At 39.4% G+C, this 24,501-nt stretch overlaps 1 protein-coding gene and 1 long non-coding RNA gene across 15 annotated transcripts in view; one reads left to right on the top strand and one right to left on the bottom strand.

Moving 5' to 3' along the window:
• Positions 1 to 1,209: 1,209 nt before the first annotated feature.
• LOC128687015 (choline-phosphate cytidylyltransferase B) overlaps positions 1,210 to 24,501 on the top strand; it is a 60,993-nt gene continuing 37,701 nt past the window's right edge. For 2 of the 13 annotated variants that reach the window (XM_070082188.1, XM_070082184.1), the window contains exons 1-2: positions 3,326 to 3,447; positions 23,379 to 23,502. In XM_070082188.1, the coding sequence (XP_069938289.1) occupies positions 23,455 to 23,502 (48 nt within the window). In that variant the 5' untranslated portion in view covers positions 3,326 to 3,447; positions 23,379 to 23,454. The other 11 variants (XM_070082191.1, XM_070082187.1, XM_070082179.1 and 8 more) reach the window with 10 other exon arrangements.
• LOC138852332 (uncharacterized) overlaps positions 23,465 to 24,501 on the bottom strand; it is a 67,409-nt gene continuing 66,372 nt past the window's right edge. For both annotated transcript variants that reach the window (XR_011391649.1, XR_011391648.1), the window contains one exon: positions 23,465 to 23,614. This is a non-coding gene — a long non-coding RNA (uncharacterized lncRNA). The remainder of the gene's footprint in view (positions 23,615 to 24,501) is intronic.

Raw genomic sequence — 24,501 nt, 5'->3', positions numbered from 1 at the left:
AGCAGCAGTGATGCAGCAGCAGCAGCAGTGATGCAGCAGCAGCAGCAGTGATGCAGCAGCAGCAGCAGTGATGCAGCAGCAGCAGCAGTGATGCAGCAGCAGCAGTGATGCAGCAGCAGCAGCAGCAGTGATGCAGCAGCAGCAGCAGCAGCAGTGATGCAGCAGCAGCAGCAGTGATGCAGCAGCAGTAGCAGCAGTGATGCAGCAGCAGCAGCGGCAGTGATGCAGCAGCAGCAGCAGCAGTGATGCAGCAGCAGCAGCAGTGATGCAGCAGCAGCAGCAGCAGTGATGCAGCAGCAGCAATGATGCAGCAGCAGCAGTGATGCAGCAGCAGCAGCAGCAGTGATGCAGCAGCAGCAGTGATGCAGCAGCAGCAGCAGTGATGCAGCAGCAGTAGCAGCAGTGATGCAGCAGCAGCAGCAGCAGTGATGCAGCAGCAGCAGCGGCAGTGATGCAGCAGCAGCAGCAGCAGTGATGCAGCTGCAGCAGGAGTGATGCAGCAGCAGCAGCAGCAGTGATGCAGCAGCAGCAGTGATGCAGCAGCAGCAGCAGCAGTGATGCAGCAGCAGCAGCAGCAGTGATGCAGCAGCAGCAGCAGTGATGCAGCAGCAGCAGCAGCAGTGATGCAGCAGCAGCAGCAGCAGCAGTGATGCAGCAGCAGCAGCAGCAGTGATGCAGCAGCAGCAGCAGTGATGCAGCAGCAGCAGCAGTGATGCAGCAGCAGCAGTGATGCAGCAGCAGCAGCAGTGATGCAGCAGCAGCAGCAGTGATGCAGCAGCAGCAGCAGTGATGCAGCAGCAGCAGTGATGCAGCAGCAGCAGTGATGCAGCAGCAGCAGCAGTGATGCAGCAGCAGCAGCAGTGATGCAGCAGCAGCAGCAGTGATGCAGCAGCAGCAGCAGTGATGCAGCAGCAGCAGTGATGCAGCAGCAGCAGTGATGCAGCAGCAGCAGTAGCAGCAGCAGCAGCAGCAGCAGCAGCAGCAGTGATGCAGCAGCAGCAGTGATGCAGCAGCAGCACCAGTGATGCAGCAGCAGCAGCAGTGATGCAGCAGCAGCAGCAGCAGTGATGCAGCAGCAGCAGCAGTGATGCAGCAGCAGCAGTGATGCAGCAGCAGCAGTGATGCAGCAGCAGTAGCAGCAGCAGCAGCAGCAGCAGTGATGCAGCAGCAGCAGCAGTGATGCAGCATCAGCAGCAGCAGCAGTGATGCAGCAGCAGCAGCAGCAGCAGTGATGCAGCAGCAGCAGCAGCAGTGATGCAGCAGCAGCAGCAGCAGTGATGCAGCAGCAGCGCCCTCTGTCTCAGCTGACACAGACGTCACATATTAATGGCGTCTGCTACATCACTCTTAAGAACTGCAGGTACACTTTATATATTGTTGATTGTGTTGTAGTGGTTGACCAGTGACTGTGACCTTTGACCTCCATGACCACCTTGAGACCAGTTAGAGTAATCTGACTGTTAGTTACTAACACAGGTGTGTGTGTCCGGGTCACTCCAGACTACGTGACCTATATGTACCCTTAATAAGTAACCTTATTTTAACTAACTATTACAACACTTTTGGATTAATTACAGTTGTTATTGATGGTAACATAAGTGGGATAAGCCGGAAAAAAGGTCAGACAAAGTGACTTATTAGCCGAAATGGCATTCGTAATACATGGCTTTCTTTTGGACAGTCTGTGGCCCTTTTGGGTTTAGCGCTTAAATTATAATTTTTGGACATTGGGTTGTATCAAATTGTCCTTTGACCGTGACTGTATTAAACTATAACCAAGTTTGTTATAAACTAACATGTATATACAACCAAAAATATTTTTATTTGTTTATTGGGATGTTGATGAATGTGTGTGAATGTTAAGTTGCTGTGACCTTAAGTGTTTCTCAAGGCAGGTTAATTGATGCCGGCGAGGGGCTCTTGATCCAAGGAATTGGACCTGACCTTTCCTTCTTGGATCGAACCTGGATGCATCCCGTTTCCCCCAGGCATTGTATGATCCCTGTGGGTTTAGCGCCCTTTTCATCACAAGAGTAATGTGACACTTCAAGGAATGTACCTTGATATTGTTGAAGGGCTCTTGATCTAATAGTAGCTGCCCTCTCCTACCCTGAATCAAATCTGATTACCTCTCACTTTGACCCTTTTTTTGGGTCATCTTTGATAATTTACACGAATGTCACCAAGTACGACAATTATAATCACCTGAAATGTATAATTGTACTTGTGTACATGTACTTAAATGAGCTTACTTCCTGAGGCACTATTATCTCTACAGGTTTACTGCTTCCTTGTAATACAATAATAAAATAGTAAATAATGATGGGCTAAAGTTAGTGGCTACAACTAAAGGGGTCATTAGTTTACATTTGACAGTACATACAGATAGTTTAATGTTTTTATGCACACTATACCCATCCTGTGGGTGGTAGTCAAAAGATTACAGAGGTAAATAATGGGTCCAGGGACTGGACTCCAAAGTTTTGATAGCTGAGCAAGTTACAGAGGTAATGAACTCGTAATTACAAAGTTAATGAACTCACAATTACAAAGTTAATGAACTCACAATTTATACACATACACAGTAAGCATTTTGTGCACAAATTATTATTTTGGGAGATAGCAAAAATAGCACATTTTGATTGCAAAACACACCTGAGCCAATCAACACTTAGTTTGTCATGTTACATGCCTGGGCAAATATAATGTGCCAGTACTGATGGTACATCTACTATTAGAGAACACTATACTACTATACTATACTGTTTGTTAATTCATTGCAAGCTAGGCACGCCATCATTGCTATGCCTGAATTATAGAGGAAAAGATCCACGTTTCCTGTTTGGAAATGCTTCATTTCATTTTCTGTTGGTGCCCACATTTTGGAAGTACAGTACTGGTGTTTCCTCCTTGAACACTGGGAAGTGTGGCTCGGTATAGTATAGACTGTGCTGACAGGTAACTCCAACAACATCACTTGGAGCAACATCCACATTGTTAAATTATTATTGAGAATTTGATAGTATCTTAAATTTTCACATCAGAACGTGGATTTCAGAATTTATCAGTAAGTTATAGCAGTAGGTATAAAAGAAATGGACTAAGATGAATAAAAATGTTAGGTGTCAAGTTATTTAACATGGTACTTATTGGTTAAGAATGGATATTTATCCAAATAGCCAAAACTGACCAATTTGGGACCATTTAGTGTAGTACTGTATATACTCTTGTATAGCATACTCTTGTAATAGCTTGCATTCATGAATAACTCAAAGATTCTCACATTGGTTTGATATTATTGCTATTTAACAATGATTTTTTGCAGGTGTCAATCAGTATGAAATGAGTGGGCTGTCAAGGAAACGTAGTCATGCTGAGACATTAGTGTCAACAGTAGATGACAAGAAAGATTATAATCTTGCCCCATTTACACCATTGAAGAAACCAGTAAGTTTCCTAATTAAAGTTTCAAGTAAACTGTCTGATCAGTCAGTGCCGACTGATCAGACAGTTTAAACATACACACAAACTTCCAAATTCACAGCATTTATGTCCATAGAATTCCAGCAAATGCAGATTGCTTTGGTCCCAATCTTGTTATAACCCTTCAGCTTGCAATAAGCTCTCAAAACCCTAGCATAATTTCTTAGTTTATTTACTACAAAATAATTTAAAATTTATTTTAAGTATATTTTGGTAATACAATGATCCATGTGGGTTTAGCACTTAGTTTTGATTGTAATAATAATAATTGGTAATACACTAGTGATGTATGCAGATTAAAAGTAGACATGGAAAACCATAATTTCTTAATTTATTTACTACAAAGAAATTGAAAATTTAGTTTAAACACATTATTGGAATGAGTCGATGTATGAAAATTAAAAGTAAAATTGAAAAACTAAATTTTTGGCTCTTCATTAAAGCTTCTGCATTAACTAGATCCATTGCTATATAAGAGTCACTACACACTATACTCTCATCTTGGTTTTCGGAGGATGAAACCTCCAGCATTTCACACACTTCTGCATTAATGTTTTAGCATTTTTTTTTTTTAAAGTTTTATCAGTACAGTACTGTACTCAGAAGAAATGTCATGGATTTTTGTATCTGAAATATTTTTTTTGTAGATCTTTCTTTCAACACACCGGCCGTATCCCACCGAGGTGGGGTGGCCCAAAAGGAAAAATGAAAGTTTCTCCTTTTACATTTAGTAATATATACAGGAGAAGAGGTTACTTGCCCCTTGCTCCCAGCATTTTAGTTGCCTCTTACAACACGCATGGCTTACAGAGAAAGAATTCTGTTCCACTTCCCCATGGAGATAAGAGGAAATACACAAGAACAAGAATTAGTAAGAAAATAGAAGAAAACCCAGAAGGGTGTGTTTATATATATTCTTGTAAATGCATGTGTAGTGTAACCTAAGTGTAAGTAGAAGTAGGTAGATGTACCCAATATCTTTCATGTTTGAGATAGAAAAAAGACACCAGCAATCCTACCATCATGTAAAACAATTACAGGCTTTCATTTTACACTCACTTGGCAGGACAGTAGTACCTCCATGGGCAGTTACTGTCTACCAACCTACTACATAGGATAGAAAATATTTTTTTTTTTTTTTTTTTTTCAACAAGTCGGCCGTCTCCCACCGAGGCAGGGTGACCCAAAAAAAGAAAGAAAATCCCCAAAAAGAAAATACTTTCATCATCATTCAACACTTTCACCACACTCGCACATTATCACTGTTTTTGCAGAGGTGCTCAGAATACAACAGTCTAGAAGCATACACATATAAAGATACACAACATATCCCTCCATTATGTTTCCATTAAATAGTGTAAGGAATAATATCATGATTCATAGCACTAAGATGGTGCTTCATAATCTTGATATTTGCATTTCTTTTTACACTCTGCAAGATAATTTGTTTTTATCCAGACGAAGATAAGTGCATCTATTTTTTTTCAACACTCCAACTGTCTCCCACTGAGGCAAGGTGACCCCTAAAAGGAAAGAAACATTTTCACAATCGTTCAACACTGTTACCATCATTCACACACATTCACAGTTCAGATGTCACTCCAAACAGCAAATATCCCAAAATCCTCCTTTAAAGTGCAGGCATTGTACTTCCCACAATAGTTGTAACAAAGCCCTGTACAGTATACACACAGTACATAACATAAGAACATAAGAAAGGAGGAACACTGCAGGAGACCTGTTGGCCCATACTAGGCAGGTCCTTTACAATTCATCCCACTAACAAAACATTTGCCCAACCCAATTTTCAATGCCACCCAAGAAATAAGCTCTGATGTGAAAGTCCCACTCAAATCCAACCCCTCCCACTCATGTACTTATCCAACCTAAATTTGAAACTACCCAAAGTCCCAGCCTCAATAACCCAACTAGGTAGACTGTTCCACTCATCAACTACCCTATTTCCAAACCAATACTTTCCTATGTCCTTTCTAAATCTAAACTTATCTAATTTAAATCCATTAATGCGGGTTCTCTCTTGGAGAGACATCCTCAAGACCTTATTAATATCCCCTTTATTAATACCTATCTTCCACTTACACACTTCGATCAGGTCTCCCCTCATTCTTCGTCTAACAAGTGAATGTAACTTAAGAGTCTTCAATCTTTCTTCATAAGGAAGATTTCTAATGCTATGTATTAATTTAGTCATCCTACGCTGAATGTTTGCTAACGAATTTATGTCCATTCTGTAATATGGAGACCAGAACTGAGCTGCATAATCTAGGTGAGACCTTACTAATGATGTATAAAGCTGCAGTATGACCTCTGGACTTCTGTTGCTTACACTTCTTGATATAAATCCCAGTAATCTATTTGCCTTATTACGTACGCTTAGGCATTGCTGTCTTGGTTTAAGGTTGCTGCTCACCATAACCCCCAAGTCCTTTTCACAATCTGTATGGCTAAGTTCTACATCATTTAACTTATAAGTGCTAGGGTTATGGGCACTCCCAAGCTTCAGAACCTTGCATTTATCTACATTGAACTGCATCTGCCACTTTTCTGACCAAGAATAGAGTTTGTTTAAATCCTCCTGAAGTTCCATAACATCTACGTTTGAATCAATTATCCTACCTATCTTTGTGTCATCGGCGAATTTGCTCATATCACTAGTAATTCCCTCATCAAGATTATTGATATATATTATAAACAACAACGGGCCCAAGACTGATCCCTGTGGAACGCCACTTGTTACAGATCCCCACTCGGATTTAACCCCATTTATGGACACTCTCTGCTTCCTGTCAGTGAGCCATGACTCGATCCACGAGAGCACTTTTCCCCCAATACCATGAGCTGCCACTTTCTTTAACAGTCTATGGTGCGGAACTCTATCAAAAGCCTTACTAAAATCTAAGTAAATAATATCAAATTCTTTATCGTGGTCAACAGCCTCAAAAGCTTTACTGAAGAAAGTTAATAAATTAGTTAGACAAGACCGGCCTCTTGTGAATCCATGCTGAGTATCATTAATCAAGCTATGCTTATCGAGATGGCTTCTTATAATCTCAGCTATAATTGACTCTAGTAATTTGCCTACAATTGAGGTCAGGCTTATTGGTTGGTAATTTGACGGTAACGACTTGTCCCCTGTTTTAAAAATAGGAACTACATTAGCCATCTTCCACATATCAGACATTACACCTGTTTGAAGAGATAAATTAAAAATATTAGTTAATGGTTCACAGAGTTCCATTTTGCATTCCTTAAGAACCCTTGAAAAAACCTCATCAGGACCTGGCGACTTATTTTGCTTCAGACTGTAAACGGATGGGTTTGTAGGCGCCCTTATAAACACAAACATTAAAAATCAGGAACGTGACGGTAAGCTGTCCAATATACAAAAAGAGTTAGAAACAGAAATACAAATAGCTAGAGCTTCATTTAAGGTTATTAATATAATATTCAAGAGGTTGCTAGTAGACTTGCAGTAAATCAACCATTCAAATCATTATGAAGCTGTGTGTAGTCTGTGGTCAGTCAAACAAACGGGCTACCACATGGATAAATTGTCATTTTTGTGGAAATTGGTGTCACGCTCCTTGTGCAGATATCCCAGAACTAGCTACAAGCAGTATTAAAACAGAGAAGTGTTTTTGGGTATGCCCAAATGAGGAAAATCTGTGGACTAAAATCACAAGGGTATTAAAAGAGGATAACATCAAAGCTGCTTTCATAGAAAACCTGGAAGCTTTCTACAACAGATGGGAACATAAAAAGTCCGGGCTGAATGGTACTGCCCTTGATACTGGCCATGTAGTCACAAACTGTAAGGCTGGAGGTGATGTCCTGGTAGTCAGTAAATGTGGGGCTGATAGTGCTGTCCTGGGAGACAGTAATGGTGAAGCTGGAGGTGCTGTCCTGGGAGACAGAAATGGTGAAGCTGGAGATACTGTCCTGGTAGACAGTAATGGTGAAGCTGGAGATTTTGTCCAGGTAGTCGGGAATTATACGCAGGAAGGAATACATATAAATGACCTCATAGAGGACAGGAGCCATAGTAGGGAAACAAGTGTAGTCAAAGATAAGATAAAACCAATATTGCAAACCAGAAATACCGCAGGAAATAGCAAACAAGAGGACTCCAATAGCAATAGTGAGGATAAATTACCAAAAACAACTGGTGGGAGCTCCATTGTTGGTGCTAAGGAGGATAGGAATAAGACAGGGAAACATGCACCAACAGGGAATACAGTCACAGAAACCCAAGGCAAACGGAAACCAAGCCTGTGCACATACTATGCACTTGGTATCTGCTGGCATGGGAAATCTGGAAAAACAGATGGGACATGCAACTATGACCACCCTAGAAAATGTCATGCCCATATGACAACAGGAAAATGCAAACTCCCTTCCTGTAAGCTTTTTCACCCTGAAATGTGTACCTCTTCAGTACAGGAAAGACTGTGCTATAACTTAAATTGCCAGGCATACCATCTAAAGGGGACAAAAAGATACAAAACATCCAGGCCATGGGAAAACCTGGGTAGCCACAGCCACTCAAGAGGGAGAGGTTTTTTAGTGCCAGGAAGGAAAAAAAACTGGCAGGAAATGGCAGAAATCGTACACCAAATCCAGTCATTCCTGGAGTGGAACCACAGTCGATGGCCTCCACTCCAAACCAACAGATACAGATACTAATGCCGGAAAAAAAATCCCCCCCCAGTACCAACAATACCACCAGTCCGATAACATTCTTCTTTGCAAATATACAGGGTCTAAAGCCAGCAATAAACAACAAAATACCTTTCATCCGTGGACTGCTTGCAGAGGCAAAGGCAATGTTCGCGGCTTTCACTGAGACCCACATAAAGGATCACTTGGACAACGAAATATGGATCCCAGGTTACAACCTATACAGATGTGACAGAGTGAACAGGCAAAAGGGGGGGGTTGGCCTGTACATTGCAGAGTCACTTGTTTGCACAGAACTGCTTAATGCCTCAAATGACGTAGTGGAAGTTTTAGCAGTAAAGGTCGAGAACCAAAACCTAGTCATTGTGGTAGTCTACAAGCCTCCGGATGCAACATCCCAGCAATTCCAGGAACAGCTGTTAAAAATTGACCACTGTCTGGAAAATCTTCCAGCTCCTGCACCCAACATCTTGCTCCTGGGGGATTTCAACTTAAGGCACCTAAAATGGAGGAATATAGCAAATAATATTGTTGCAGTAATAACACCAGGAGGCAGCTCTGATGAAAACTCACACTCACACGAGCTTTTAAATCTCTGCACAAAATTCAATTTAAACCAGCAAATAATAGAGCCTACTAGACTGGAGAATACACTAGACCTCATCTTCACTAACAATGATGATCTGATAAGAAATGTCACCATATCAAAAACAATATACTCAGATCACAACATAATTGAGGTTCAGACATGTATGCGTGGAGCCCCAGACCGACAAAATGAGACTAGTCACGAGGGAGCATTCACCAAATTCAACTTCAATAACAAAAACATAAAGTGGGACCAAGTAAACCAAGTCCTAACCGATATAAGCTGGGAAGATATACTAAGCAACACAGACCCAAACTTATGCCTAGAACAGATTAACTCGGTGGCACTCGATGTATGCACAAGGCTTATTCCTCTAAGAAAAAGGAGGAGTAGATGTAAAATAGAAAGAGACAGGCGCTCCCTTTACAGGCGATGGAAAAGAATAACAGAGCGGCTAAAAGAGGTCAATATATCAGAAATGCGCAGGGAGACACTGGTCAGAGAAATAGCAAGCATCGAACTTAAGCTAAAAGAATCCTTTAGGAGTCAGGAATCGCGGGAAGAACTAAAAGCCATAAATGAAATCGAAAGAAACCCAAAGTATTTCTTCTCCTATGCCAAATCAAAATCGAGAACAACGTCCAGTATTGGGCCCCTACTTAAACAAGATGGGTCCTACACAGATGACAGCAAGGAAATGAGTGAGCTACTCAAGTCCCAATATGACTCAGTTTTTAGCAAGCCGCTAACCAGACTGAGAGTCGAAGATCAAAATGAATTTTTTATGAGAGAGCCACAAAATTTGATTAACACAAGCCTATCCGATGTTATCCTGACGCCAAATGACTTCGAACAGGCGATAAATGACATGCCCATGCACTCTGCCCCAGGGCCAGACTCATGGAACTCTGTGTTCATCAAGAACTGCAAGAAGCCCCTATCACGAGCCTTTTCCATCCTATGGAGAGGGAGCATGGACACGGGGGTCGTCCCTCAGTTACTAAAAACAACAGACATAGCCCCACTCCACAAAGGGGGCAGTAAAGCAACAGCAAAGAACTACAGACCAATAGCACTAACATCCCATATCATAAAAATCTTTGAAAGGGTCCTAAGAAGCAAGATCACCACCCATCTAGAAACCCATCAGTTACACAACCCAGGGCAACATGGGTTTAGAACAGGTCGCTCCTGTCTGTCTCAACTACTGGATCACTACGACAAGGTCCTAAATGCACTAGAAGACAAAAAGAATGCAGATGTAATATATACAGACTTTGCAAAAGCCTTCGACAAGTGTGACCATGGCGTAATAGCGCACAAAATGCGCGCTAAAGGAATAACAGGAAAAGTTGGTCGATGGATCTATAATTTCCTCACTAACAGAACACAGAGAGTAGTCGTCAACAGAGTAAAGTCCGAGGCAGCTACGGTGAAAAGCTCTGTTCCACAAGGCACAGTACTAGCTCCCATCTTGTTCCTCATCCTCATATCCGACATAGACAAGGATGTCAGCCACAGCACCGTGTCTTCCTTTGCAGATGACACCCGAATCTGCATGACAGTGTCTTCCATTGCAGACACTGCAAGGCTCCAGGCGGACATCAACCAAATCTTTCAGTGGGCTGCAGAAAACAATATGAAGTTCAACGATGAGAAATTTCAATTACTCAGATATGGTAAACATGAGGAAATTAAATCTTCATCAGAGTACAAAACAAATTCTGGCCACAAAATAGAGCGAAACACCAACGTCAAAGACCTGGGAGTGATTATGTCGGAGGATCTCACCTTCAAGGACCATAACATTGTATCAATCGCATCTGCTAGAAAAATGACAGGATGGATAATGAGAACCTTCAAAACTAGGGAGGCCAAGCCCATGATGACACTCTTCAGGTCACTTGTTCTATCTAGGCTGGAATATTGCTGCACTCTAACAGCACCTTTCAAGGCAGGTGAAATTGCCGACCTAGAAAATGTACAGAGAACTTTCACGGCGCGCATAACGGAGATAAAACACCTCAATTACTGGGAGCGCTTGAGGTTTCTAAACCTGTATTCCCTGGAACGCAGGAGGGAGAGATACATGATTATATACACCTGGAAAATCCTAGAGGGACTAGTACCGAACTTGCACACGAAAATCACTCACTACGAAAGCAAAAGACTTGGCAGACGATGCACCATCCCCCCAATGAAAAGCAGGGGTGTCACTAGCACGTTAAGAGACCATACAATAAGTGTCAGGGGACCGAGACTGTTCAACTGCCTCCCAGCACACATAAGGGGGATTACCAACAGACCCCTGGCAGTCTTCAAGCTGGCACTGGACAAGCACCTAAAGGCAGTTCCTGATCAGCCGGGCTGTGGCTCGTACGTTGGTTTGCGTGCAGCCAGCAGCAACAGCCTGGTTGATCAGGCGCTGATCCACCAGGAGGCCTGGTCACAGACCGGGCCGCGGGGGCGTTGACCCCCGAAACTCTCTCCAGGTAAACTCCAGGTAAACTCTCCAGTCTGTCTATCTGCTTCACAACCATTTCACTAGTGACTGTGATGTTACATAATTTATCTTCTTCTAGCCCACTATAAAAATTAATTACTGGAATATTGTTAGTGTCTTCCTGTGTAAAAACTGAGAGAAAATAATTATTTAAAATCGAGCACATTTCATTCTCTTTGTCAGTAAGGTGCCCATAGTTATTTTTAAGGGGACCTATCTTATCTCTAACTTTTGTTCTATAGACCTGGAAAAAACTTTTTGGGTTAGTTTTAGAATCCCTAGCAACTTTAATTTCATAGTCCCTTTTAGCTTTTCTTATCCCCTTTTTAATGTCCCTCTTAATGTCAATATACTGATTCATAAGATGACCCTCACCTCTTTTGATACGCCTATAAATTCCTTTCTTATGCCCTAGTAGATATTTGAGCCTATTATTCATGCATTTTGGGTCATTTCTATTTGATCTAATTTCTTTATATGGGATAAACGTTCTTTGAGCAGCATGTATAGTGTTCAGAAAACTGTCATATTGATAGCTCTCTTCGTTACCCCAGTCAACAGATGATAAGTGTTCTCTAAGCCCATCGTAATCTGCTAAGCGAAAATCTGGGACTGTTACTGAGTTATCTCTACTATCGTACTTCCATTCAATGCTAAATGTAATTGATTTGTGGTCGCTAGCACCCAGTTCCTCTGAAATTTCTAAATTATTAACAAGGGATTCATTGTTTGCCATAACTAAGTCAAGCAGGTTATTTCCCCTTGTAGGTTCTGTCACAAGCTGCTTCAAAAAACAATCCTGAACTACTTCTAAGAAGTCGTATGATTCTAAATTCCCAGTCAAGAAATTCCAATCAATATGACTAAAGTTAAAGTCTCCTAGAATTACTACATTATCGTGCCTTGTGGCCTTAACAATTTCCTCCCATAGTAGTCTCCCTTGGTCCCTATCTAAGTTTGGGGGACGATATATCACTCCTAAAATCAGTTTTTCATGCCCCTCTGAAAATTCTATCCAAACAGACTCTGTATGTGTTACTTCAGACTTAATACCCGTTTTTGTGCAACAGTTCAAGCGATCTCGGACATACAATGCCACCCCACCCCCCTTCCCGATACTTCTATCTACTTGGAACAATTTAAAACCCTGAATGTGACATTCTGCAGGCATGTCCCAACTTTTTGAATTAAACCACGTCTCAGTTAAGGCAAATACATCAATGTTACCTGCACTAGCAACTAATCTCAACTCGTCCATCTTATTCCTAGCACTATGGCAATTAGCATAATAAACATTGAAAGACTCTCCTTTCTCTTTACCCTTCCTGCTCATTTCTGTTTTTCTACTAAACCTATTACTGTCCTTATCACCCAAAGTCCCTGGCTTTTCAATACCTACCTCGTTCTGCTTATTATTAGTTCCCCTAGAACTCGTAATATTACTACACTGGGACTTCACTGTTTTCCTGCCAAAACCCATACCACTAACTATTCCTAGTTTAAAGTCCTAACTACTCCCTCCACTGCAGTTGCCAGTGCTACCACCCCAGACCTAGATAAGTGAACCCCATCCCTGGCATACATGTCATTTCTGCCATAGAAGAGGTCCCAGTTGTCAATGAATGTTACCGCATTTTCCTTACAGTATTTGTCCAGCCAGCAATTGACACCAATTGCCCTGGACAACCATTCATTTCCAACTCCTCCCCTTGGCAAAATACCACATATGACAGGGTTCCCACCCTTACTCCTAATTATTTCTATTGCTGACCTATACCTGCTAATCAGGTCTTCACTCCTACGTCTGCCAACATCGTTGCCTCCAGCACTGAGACAGATAATAGGATTGGTCCCATTACCTCTCATAATGTCATCCAGACGGCTAACAATATCCTCCATCCCAGCCCCAGGAAAGCAAACTCTGTCTCCTACTCCTGTCCTTCAAGCAGAACGCCCTATCCATATACCTAACTTGGCTATCCCCAACAACAACAATATTCTTACCTTCCTTAATGTCTTTCGTCGTGACGTTCCCAGTAGTCGACTCACATTCGTCGGGTAGCACTGAGAATGTATTAGATGTTTCCACAACAGTTTCCACGGCAGTCTCTTTCTTCTTCATCGTTTCTACCTTTCCATTCGTCATGTATTTATCCAACCTATTTTTAAAGCTACACAACGTTCTGGCCTCCATTCTGGCCTCTAGGACTGTACTTGGGAGTTTGTTCCACTCATCCACAACTCTATTACCAAACCAGTACTTTCCTATATCCTTTCTGAATCTGAATTTTTCTAACTTAAAACCATTGCTGCGAGTCCTGTCTAGGCTAGATATTTTCAGCACACTATTTACATCCCCAGGCTGTTATTAAACATGTAGTTACTGAATATTATTATGAGATTTCACACTAAGTTATCAAGAGAGGCGGATGGTAGCATTTGTAGGAGCAAACAATACGTACCATAAAAATGGCCAAAGCCAAGAAAGTGAAGCAAAATGGAGGTAGCCAGTCAAACATTCCTGAGTTCACCAGCAGATGGTCAGCAGAAAATTAAGGTAGTGACGCTAATAATAATAATAATAATTATAAAAATAATAATAATAATAATAATAATATTAATATTTTTGTTTACTACAAGTACGTGTACAAGGTATACAGGCCTAGCTGACATCAATGACATACTAGTATATGGAAGGCCCCTTGTTATGCAGAGCATTTCGGGCACAATAGGTCAGTTTTGTCCCAGGATGCTACCCACACCATTCCCAGTCGACTAACTCCCAGGTACCCATTTTACTGATGGGTGAACAGGGACAGCAGGTGGCTTATGGAAACACGTCCCTAATGTTTTCCAGCCGTACCAGAGGAGATTCGAACTCCAGACCTCAGTGTGTGAGCTGAGTGCGCTAGCGATCAAGCTGCGGGCTAGATAGATCTCGTGCCCTAGCTGAGCTAGCAGCTAACCAGTGATGATTTGAGTCATATATACAGCACAGTACTTTCTTTGGTAGGCCTTGCCTTTTTTTTTCTTTAGTACATACATATTTGCATAGGTACATCTGTTTGTGCACTGTGCCTGGCTATTTGTAGCTACAGGAGCAGACCTGTGCTTACAATACTCTGACCTCAGCATTTAATTTACAGTATCATATAGGTATTTGTTTTTAAATTCCCTGTGATTGTAGCATTTACTACTTCCTCTTAGGTCTCATTCTGATATTATACCAGTTTTTCTTTATTTTGAAAAACTAGTATTTCTGAATATCACTATATGTATTTTCATTTTGCATTTGTGGCCTCTTGTTGTTCCTGTTATTCATACAATACTGAGAAATAATTGTTATATATTTTCTTGCCATTTTATGATTGTGTATGCAGTTGTATCCTCTGAACATCCAACAAGGGAATTTTTATTAATTTACATCTTTCCTGGTATTTGTGTTAATGTGTTATTAGCACTTTTTTAATAGTTTCTTAATTAAATTATATGAAGATTATCTTGAAGTTTGTTAGTGTATTGTATGAATTTCTCACCATTTTATTTATTTCAGCTTCCTTCAACATTCTTTGCCTATGATTACTTAAGTTGTAATTACCTCCTATTTGTTACTTATACTGGGGCATGGTGTATTGGAAAGGAGGTTCTAGCTCTTGCTCTCTCCTCTTAACTTTTGACCAAATGACATGACGGAACCCCATCATATCTCAAGTGGTGATGCAATTTGATTGATTCCTCTCGGAATACACAACTAGTCTTTTTATTGCTTTTTAATGATGTATGTGGTCATGTTATAATTTTATATCTGGTCTCTTGATATAAAGCACCTTAGTATTTATGAGATATGTAAATGTTAATGAACTTCTGAGTGTGGCCTGTTGTGGCTTATCAAGGTGACGTATGATTGGTGTTATCTCTGCTGCTATATAAAGTGAGGTAAACTTAGGGTATCACAAGGTTGTCACTCCTGGATACTGTGTGGTTTGTATTCTTGCTTATTTTAGCATTTCTGTTTTGTGTATACACTATATGGTACTTTAGAATTATTTTGATTATTTAAAATTTTAGTGATTGTATACTGTTGTTAAAGGTAAGTATTGTAAGGTGTAAGTAGTACTATGGAAGGCAAGTAAGTTGGTAGGGATATTGCAATTCAGAGGGTCATTTGAATTGTGCTCTTTGTTTACATCTCATAAGACACTTGTTAAGTGATGGTGAACATTTTCTTACTTCAGTCACTCTGATTTGGTGAGAAAAAGTAATCTGATTAAAAGACAGTATACAACAATATATTGTTTACACAAACCACACTACATATACTGCACTGAAATGTTAGTATACACAAAGGAAAAGGAAGGGTGGCAAAAGGTCTTAAGATTGACAGTAGGTTTGGTGTTAGTAAACTGTATACACAGGAGGGAGCGTTTGGAAATCATGACAGGTGACATTGTAAGAATTAGTTTATACCTGTTAATACAAAATTAACAGATGCATTTCAACCAGTTTTAAATTTTTTTTTTACTTTTTTCAAGAATTATTTTTAAATGTAAGCTATTGTAAAAATTTCAGATGATCAGGGCATTAAAGAGCTGTGTAACTTGTTACACAGTTGGTTGCACAATTTCAGTCTCAGACATTGAGTCAGACAGATTGTTGAAGTGAAAAATGGTCGTCTGTTGCTGAGTTGGCTGATGCATACCAAATGTTTTAAGTGATTAGGCAGTACTGTATCAGTCTACAGTAGTCAGGTGGTGTTTGCAAGAATCACAGCAGAATTTAAGTACTACAAGATACATTTGTTTGTTATTGTAGGCAGGATTTTATTTCCATTTCATTTATTTTCTTGAGTCATACTAAAAGTTTACAAAAACTATCCTCATTTATGAATAAGTTTAGCATCCAACCATTTCACATATGTATATTAAGTCTGACTATACTGTTTTCATGTTTTCACTTTGTGTTGTTTTTATGTTGGTCAGTGTTGATACAAATCATGTTTTACCACCTAATATTTCTCTATTTATTTACTTATTTATTTATTTATTTATTTGAACATGATACAGAGAAGTACAAAGGAATACAGTTAATAAAGTGCAACATTCCAAAGCCCCTTGTATGCAGAGCATTATGGGCAGGCTTAAAATTAACTTAACCCTTAAACTGTCCAAACGTAGATCTACATCCACATGTGAGGGGCTTTCAAATGGGGAAAATCAAGGTCAGAGCGCTATGCACGCAAATGTAGATCTACGTTTGGACAGTTTAAGGGTTAACTTGTATCCACTTATTTTAATTTAAAATGGCTTAACACTTTTGCAGCTCTACATCTCTCTCTTTTTACCATATTGACCATTTTCTCCCAAGGTAGGGTGACCCAAAATAGGAAATGCATATTTCTTATCATTCATTTAATAACTTTAACCAGACTTGCACAGAGATCACTGTTAAAATGACCCACAGAATTGCAACATCCTCACCTATCTTTCAGAGTGAAAGCACTGTTCATCCCACCTTCAAAACACAAGTCCATCAAAGTGGCTTTATTGCTCACTCCAGTCTCATATGCTGAAGCTCCTACCGCTTCTCTTTATCTGCACAAAATCTTGCAAAAAATCCTTTGTATAAGGAGGAGAGACACTCGAGCTAAAATTTGCCTTGAGGCTGTTGATTATAATACAGTGAACACACTAATTAATGGACTAATAGGGGGAATTGGGTGTATGATATTGCTGCCTGTTTGAAACTTCCGAATTATGAAATAAATTTTTCATGATCGTCCAGCTTTTGAACAAAGACTTGGTCTGTTGGTTTATAAGACATCTAGACACTAGGAATATGGGTATTGGAACCTGTAGTAATACAGTATAGTACTGTACTGTATAGTAATTTCACAATGCTGTATGTAATTTACAGTAATTTTACTTATTCGTCATGGAGAGATGAGGTGTAAAGTGCTGTAATCGATAGAGGTGACTCAGAATTAACATTTATTCTGGATTAGAGAAGCTGTAAAGTTCCACTAGCGTCTACACTTACGAGCATAGTCTGTAAGTTTGTCCTTGTTTCTATAGGTATCAGACACTTTTTCTTAACACCATATTCCTCACATACCTGTGTCGCTGAGACACCACATTCAACCTTCTTTATAGTTCATGTATCTTCTTAACAGTCTGAGCCATACATTGCTTCTTGACACCACCACTTGCTTTAAAAGCCATTATTAATTGCACTTTACTTAATATGTTAATACAGTTGCACAAAACTGTAAATTCAGGGAAAATTTGAGATGGAATGAAGTGTGTGTATACCTGAAGGGTATTCCAAGGGTCAGTGCCCCCATGGTCCAGTCCATGACCAGGCCTTGTAGTGGATCAAGGCTTGATCAACCAGGCTGTTACTTCCAGCTGTATGCAAATTGATATATGAACCACAGCCTGGCAGGTCAGGTACTGACTTTAGGTGTCTGTCCAGCTCTTTCTTGAAGACAACCAAGGGTCTCTCTCTTTTTTTTTCTTTAATCCCCCTTGTGTATGCTGGGAGGCAGTTGAACAGTCTTGGGGCCCCCCTGACACTTTTTGTGTTGTCTCTTAGAGTACTCATAATACCCCTTCTTTTCATTGGGGGGATGTTGCACCACCTGCAATGTCTTTTGCTTTTGTAGGGAGTGAGCATAAGCATTGAACGGGTGAAGGTGCCCTACGGCTCAGAGAACTATGAAAATAGACAGGTCCTAGATGTGGCCACTCTGGCCTATACTGGACAAACTTGGAGTCATAGGACTTAGTTTGATGATTCAGAAAACTACCGGCTACTACTGCTTTGGACAAAATCCGGAATTACAGACTTTTTCCATTTTTTCTGAGGCTTCCAACATTTGTCTGGACAGTTTTTTTTTTTTTTCATAATTGCATATTAATAATAAGTCACTAGGAGGTAACAAAATGGTAGTTATTTAAAAATTTGAAATAAAGATACTGTACCACAGGATAGCATGCAAGCTGTTTTGGCAAAATTGAATGAGCTACAGTTTAATATCACATGATGATGAATGTTTCGTGAGATTGATGGAGTACAAGCATTTTACATAAAATGAGCTGTATCATAAAATGCTTGAAAGTGAAATATATAGTAGAAAGCACATCTTAGGGTAATTTTTTTTAATAGACTTAAAGCATTATCCTGACTTTTTCGTAAGTACAACCCGTCATTGTAAAAAACAATTGATTTTTAGAAAATAAAAGCAGGTATGCTCCCAGCTTACACATGAGCAAACAACGTTTGAAAAAAGTGAACAAGCACAAGTCTCATTTCTTGTGAAATGGTAACCAAGGCTCTGACCTTGAAGTCTCTACTACATACATCAGCTCTAGACTATAAAATATTTAATTCCTTTGGCATGGAGACAGTGAACAATACTGTATTATTACAGTACAGTATTTCATTATGTGTTCTGAGTTAAATCATTAAGCAGTACAGATACAGAGATGTTTCTTGAGTTTATAATTATGAGTGTTTAATATATAGTGTAAGTATAGATATTTATCTCAATAGTACTATGTAACATTGGCTCACATTAGGTTTACTACTTCCCAGTAAATTTTAACTTCATTGCTATGAATATTCCTCACTAGCATACCTATCTTCTCTGTTTATGCATCATCTCATTTTGTATATTGATATGCTTGCATTTACTATACATCCCTACTGGTGGTTGAATCATGTACTCCATTATGCAGTCTGTTAGTGTATTATGCCCTAGGACTTGTAGGGAATTTATAGATGTTTCATACATTACTCTTTTTCCATTTTTTAATGTTCATTGCATTATTAAAACAACTTAAATGTCTGTTTTTCTACTGTACTTGCACCTCTAATTCTTCATTGAAATTTCTTATCTTTTCAGACACTAAAACTTAGCGTATAGTTACATGCAGCATGTCTTGAGTAATAATTACATAATATATTTCTCTCTTATCACAACCTTTACTTCATCATTCCACCAATCATTCCTCTTTCCTCCTGCCCCCACCCTCCTATAACCACAAACTTCTGCCCCACATTCTAATACAGCATTTTTAAAACTATTCCAACCCTCTTCAACCCCCCCCCCCTCCCCCACTGCTCATACTTGCACCAGTCTACCTTTCTGCCAATAGTTGCTTATATCTCACCCGAACTTCCTCCTCCCTTAGTTTATACACACTCACCTCCCTCTTGTTGTTGCCATTTCCCTCTTTTTTCCCATCTACCTCTTACTCTAACTGTAGCTACAACTAAATAATGATCCGATATGTCAGTTGCCCCACTATAAACGTGTACATCCTGGAGCCTATCAATCAACCTTTTATTGGTGGATAAAAGGTTGATTGGTAGGCTACAGGATGTACAGGTTTATAGAGGGGCAACTGACATATAGGATCATTATTTAATTGTAGCTACAGTTAGAGTAAGAGGTAGATGGGAAAAGAGGAAAATGGCAACAAGAAGTAAGAGGGAGGTGAGAGTGTATAAACTAAGGGAGGAGGAAGTTCGGTTGAGATATAAGCAACTATTGGCAGAAAGGTGGACTGGTGCAAGTATGAGCAGTGGGGGGGTTGAAGAGGGTTTGAATAGTTTTAAAAATGCAGTACATGTATTAGAATGTGGGGGCAGAAGTTTGTGGTTATTGGAGGGTGGGTGCAGGAGGAAAGAGGAGTGATTAGTGGAATGATGAAGTAAAGGTTGTGATAAATGAGAAAAAGTTAGCTTATGAGAGGTTTTTACTAAGCAGAAGTGTTATAAGAAGAGTAGATGTATATGGAGAATAAAAGAAAGGTGAAGAGAGTGGTGAGAGAGTGCAAAAGGAGAGCAGATGATAGAGTGGGAGAAGCACTGTCAAGAAATTTTAATGAAAATAAGAAAAAAATTTGGAGTGAGTTAAACAAGTTAAGAAAGCCTAGGGAACAAATGGATTTGTCAGTTAAAAACAGAGTAGGGGAGTTTGTAGATGGGGAGATGGAGGTATTGGGTAGATGGTGAGAATATTTTGAGGAACTTTTAAATGTCAACAAAGAAAGGGAGGCGGTAATTTCATGCACTGGACAGGGAGGTATACCATCTTTTAGGAGTGAAGAAGAACAGGATGTGAGTGTGGGGGAGGTGCGTGAGGCATTACGTAGAATGAAAGGGGGTAAAGCAGCTGGAACTGACGGGATCATGACAAATGTTAAAAGCAGGGGGGATATAGTGTTGGAGTGGTCGGTATTCTTGTTTAATAAATGTTTGAGAGAGGGGAAGGTACCTAGAGATTGGCAGAGAGCATGTATAGTCCCTTTATATAAAGGGAAGGGGGACAAAAGAGATAGTAAAAATTATAGAGAAATAAGTTTACTGAGTATACCAGGAAAAGTGTATGGTAGGGTTATAATTGAAAGAATTAGAGGTAAGACAGAATGTAGGATTGCGGATGAGCAAGGAGGTTTAAGAGTGGGTAGGGGATGTGTGAATCAAGTGTTTACATTGAAGCATATATGTGAACAGTATTTAGATAAAGGTAGGAAAGTTTTAATTGCATTTATGGCTTTAAAAAAGGCATATGATAGAGTGGATAGGGGAGCAATGTGGCAGATGTTGCAAGTATATGGAATAGGTGGTAAGTTACTAAATGCTGTAAAGAGTTTTTATGAGGATAGTGAAGCTCAGGTTAGGGTGTGTAGAAGAGAGGGAGACTACTTCCCGGTAAAAGTAGGTCTTAGACAGGAATGTGTAATGTCACCATGGTTTAATATATTTATAGATGGGGTTGTAAAAGAAGTAAATGCTAGGGTGTTCGGGAGAGGGTTGGGATCAAATTATGGGGAATCAAATACAAAATGGGAATTGACATAGTTGCTTTTTGCTGATGATACTGTGCTTATGGGAGATTCTAAAGAAAAGTGCAAAGGTTAGTGGACGAATTTGGGAGTGTGTGTAAAGGTAGAAAGTTGAAAGTGAACGTAGAAAAAAGTAAGGTGATGAAGGTATCAAATGATTTAGATAAAAATTGGATATCAAATTGGGGAGGAGTATGGAAGAAGTGAATGTTTTCAGATACTTGGGAGTTTACATGTTGGCAGATGGATTTATGAAGGATGAGGTTAATCGTAGAATTGATGAGGGAAAAAAGGTGAGTGGTGCGTTGAGGTATATGTGGAGACATTAAAACATTATCTATGGAGGCAAAGAAAGGAATGTATGAAAGTATAGTAGTAATAACACTCTTATATGGGTGTGAAGCTTGGGTTGTGAATGCAGCAGCGAGGAGGCGGTTGGAGGCAGTGATGTCCTAAGGGCAATGTGTGGTGTAAATATTATGCAGAAAATTCGGAGTGTGGAAATTAGGAGAATGTGTGGAGTTAATAAAAGTATTAGTCAGAGGGCTGAAGAGGGGTTGTTGAGGTGGTTTGGTCATTTAGAGAGAATGGATCAAAGTAGAATGACATGGACAGCATTTAAATCTGTAGGGGAAGGGAAGGGGGGGTAGGGATCATCCTCGAAAAGGTTGGAAGGAAGGGGTAAGGGAGGTTTTGTGGGCGAGGGGCTTGGACTTCCTGCAGGCGTGTGTGAGCGTGTTCGATAGGAGTGAATGGAGACGAAAGGTATTTGGGACCTGACGATCTGTTGGAGTGTGAGCAGGGTAATATTTAGTGAAGGGATTCAGGGAAACCAGTTATTTTTATATAGCCAGACTTGAGTCCTGGAAATGGGAAGTACAATACCTACACTCTAAAGGAGGGGTTTGGGATATTGACAGTTTGGAGGGATATGTTGTGTATCTTTATATGTATATGCTTCTAAGCTGTTGTGTTTTGAGCACCTCTGCAAAAACAGTGATTATGTGTGAGTGAGGTGAAAGAGTTGAATGATGATGAAAGTATTTTCTTTTTGGGGATTTTCTTTCTTTTTTGGGTCACCCTGCCTCGGTGGGAGATGGCCGACTTGTTAAAAAAAAATTAATTAATTAATGTAATTATATGCTAAAGTTCCCTGGGTTTAGGACTAGGTTTATAAAATGGAATTAAACACTCCAGAATTGAATACAGATAAAATTCAGGTAGTTTAGGAATGCATTTAAAAGTATGTGTTTCTTACCTCATATTCCTCCTCCACTCCAGAGCACTTGATGAATCCTCTTAAACTAGTGCAGTAATATTTATATCATTTACAGAAACTATACAGACCTACTCAGCTGTGTGAAATATAGTTCATCTTTCAGTGTTCTGTGAGATATGTCTAACCTTCATGAAAATTGTTGTCTGGTGGAAAGAGCAGTTTTCTCATTAATCTTTCAGTAAACAAATTAAGATAAAAAAATAGATAGGTTGCTGAATTTGCTAATATAAAGGGAATTTTTGCTCAAAATAGATATAGTACATACTATAATTGAAAAGATAAGAGTACTGTATTTTTTATTAGATTTCTACTAAAACTGCCACTTACTAAGGAATGTAGAGATACAGTATACTAATGTATGTGATATGTCATGGTATCTTATTAATGAAAATAAGATACCAGGCATATTAAGCAAATATCTTAAATTTGCTTGCAGCAGATAAATCAATTGTAGATATAAATCCATATGTATTCCTGTTATCCCTTTTGGGGCCTAGTTCCTAGGCCTTGTGTACATCCATATGCTCTTGCATTACCGTCCACACGATGGATATGGGGTGCACAATAAACTAGTTTTGGTGGGAAAATCTAAAATCTAAAGCTTAATTTGGTTATTTAACCCGTAAACGGTCCAAGCAGATCTATGTTCACATGTGTAGTGCTATAAAAGTAGATCTACGTTTTTTTTACATATTTTCAAATATAACAAAAAAAAAAGTAGATCAAAGTTTTTTTTACACATTTTCAAATGTAAAAAAAAACAAAAAAGATCTACTTTTTTTACATACTTTCAAATGTTGAAAAAACGTATATATACGTTTGGACCGTTTAAGGGTTAAAGTATACTCGGTAACCAAACTCACATACAATGCATGGAGTACATCTGTAATATAGTAAAAGCTCTATAACAAATATTAAACCCTGTTAGTATATTTTTTATATTTTATTATTTGTTTTTATAATTTGTTTTGGTAGGATAGCAGAAACAGGCTACACATTTCAAGTGGCTATTCCCTCACAGACAAAAGGAGGGAAAAACCCATCTGGCAGTATGAAGCGCTCTCACCAGCAGGCCTTCTCAGCACCACCTCGTCCTGGGGTACGCTTCTCCATATTTTGTGTCCTGTGTTTGAAGTGTAGGAGTCCTTGAAAATAGCATATGTAAACAAATAGTTGTTGGTGTCTTCTTTTTTTGTTCCTGGTGTTTGTCCCTATACAAAATATTGAAGTATTTTAGAATACAGTATTGAAATTAAATTTGTGGACATTGTAACAATCTTAATGACACAGCATGTTGCTATCTTGCTAACAGATACTGTAGGAGAGGTTACTGTAAGAAGAAATGTAACTATTAATGTGGCACACACGAAGCAAAGTTATCCTAGTTTGTTCCCGTTTCACTAATATTCACTTACTTTAGGGGTTATGAGAATTAAATATTAAAGAAATTAAATACAGTCTATTGTTCTTAATGTAGAAAGACTTGCACTGAAGTGTTTGGAAAAAAAAAATTTGAATGCACCTCGTAGACTAAAGTGTAGGTCATGGAGTGTATTAATTAACCCTTCAAAGGTCGAGACCCCCAATCCTTAACTCACTCTCAGGGTCGAAAAATTTTCAAAAAAAAAAAAAAAATCTTATGAAATGGTAAGAGAATCTTTTCCCGATGGTAATAACACCAAAAGTATGAAATTTGATGGAAAACTTATGAAATTACGCTCTCACGAAGTTAGCGATATCAGCGATATTTACGCATTGGCATTTTCGCCCACTCTGAGCCCTGTTTTCGGCTCATTCCACTGTTCCAGTCGACTAAAATCATAGCTATTTTGCTAGAACTCCATTTGTTCTATCAATTGAGTACAAGAAACCACCCATTTACAGATTTCAACTACCCAATAAAGTGGTCAGAAATTGGTAATTTGGCCAATTTCAACCAAATTTCAAAAGATGCCAATTTCAAAATAGGGTCCAGAATAAACCAGACAGACATTCCTGGCACTAAAATAACATTTTCTCTGTTCATTAGTCATGTCTCCAGGCCTCTCTTATATTACTCTTGCTTTCCATGTTGAATTTATATTCTCACAAAAAGTAG

Source organism: Cherax quadricarinatus, chromosome 7, assembly GCF_038502225.1.
Source record: "Cherax quadricarinatus isolate ZL_2023a chromosome 7, ASM3850222v1, whole genome shotgun sequence".
NCBI lineage: Eukaryota > Metazoa > Arthropoda > Malacostraca > Decapoda > Parastacidae > Cherax > Cherax quadricarinatus.
This window is presented reverse-complemented; position numbering and strand designations above follow the sequence as displayed.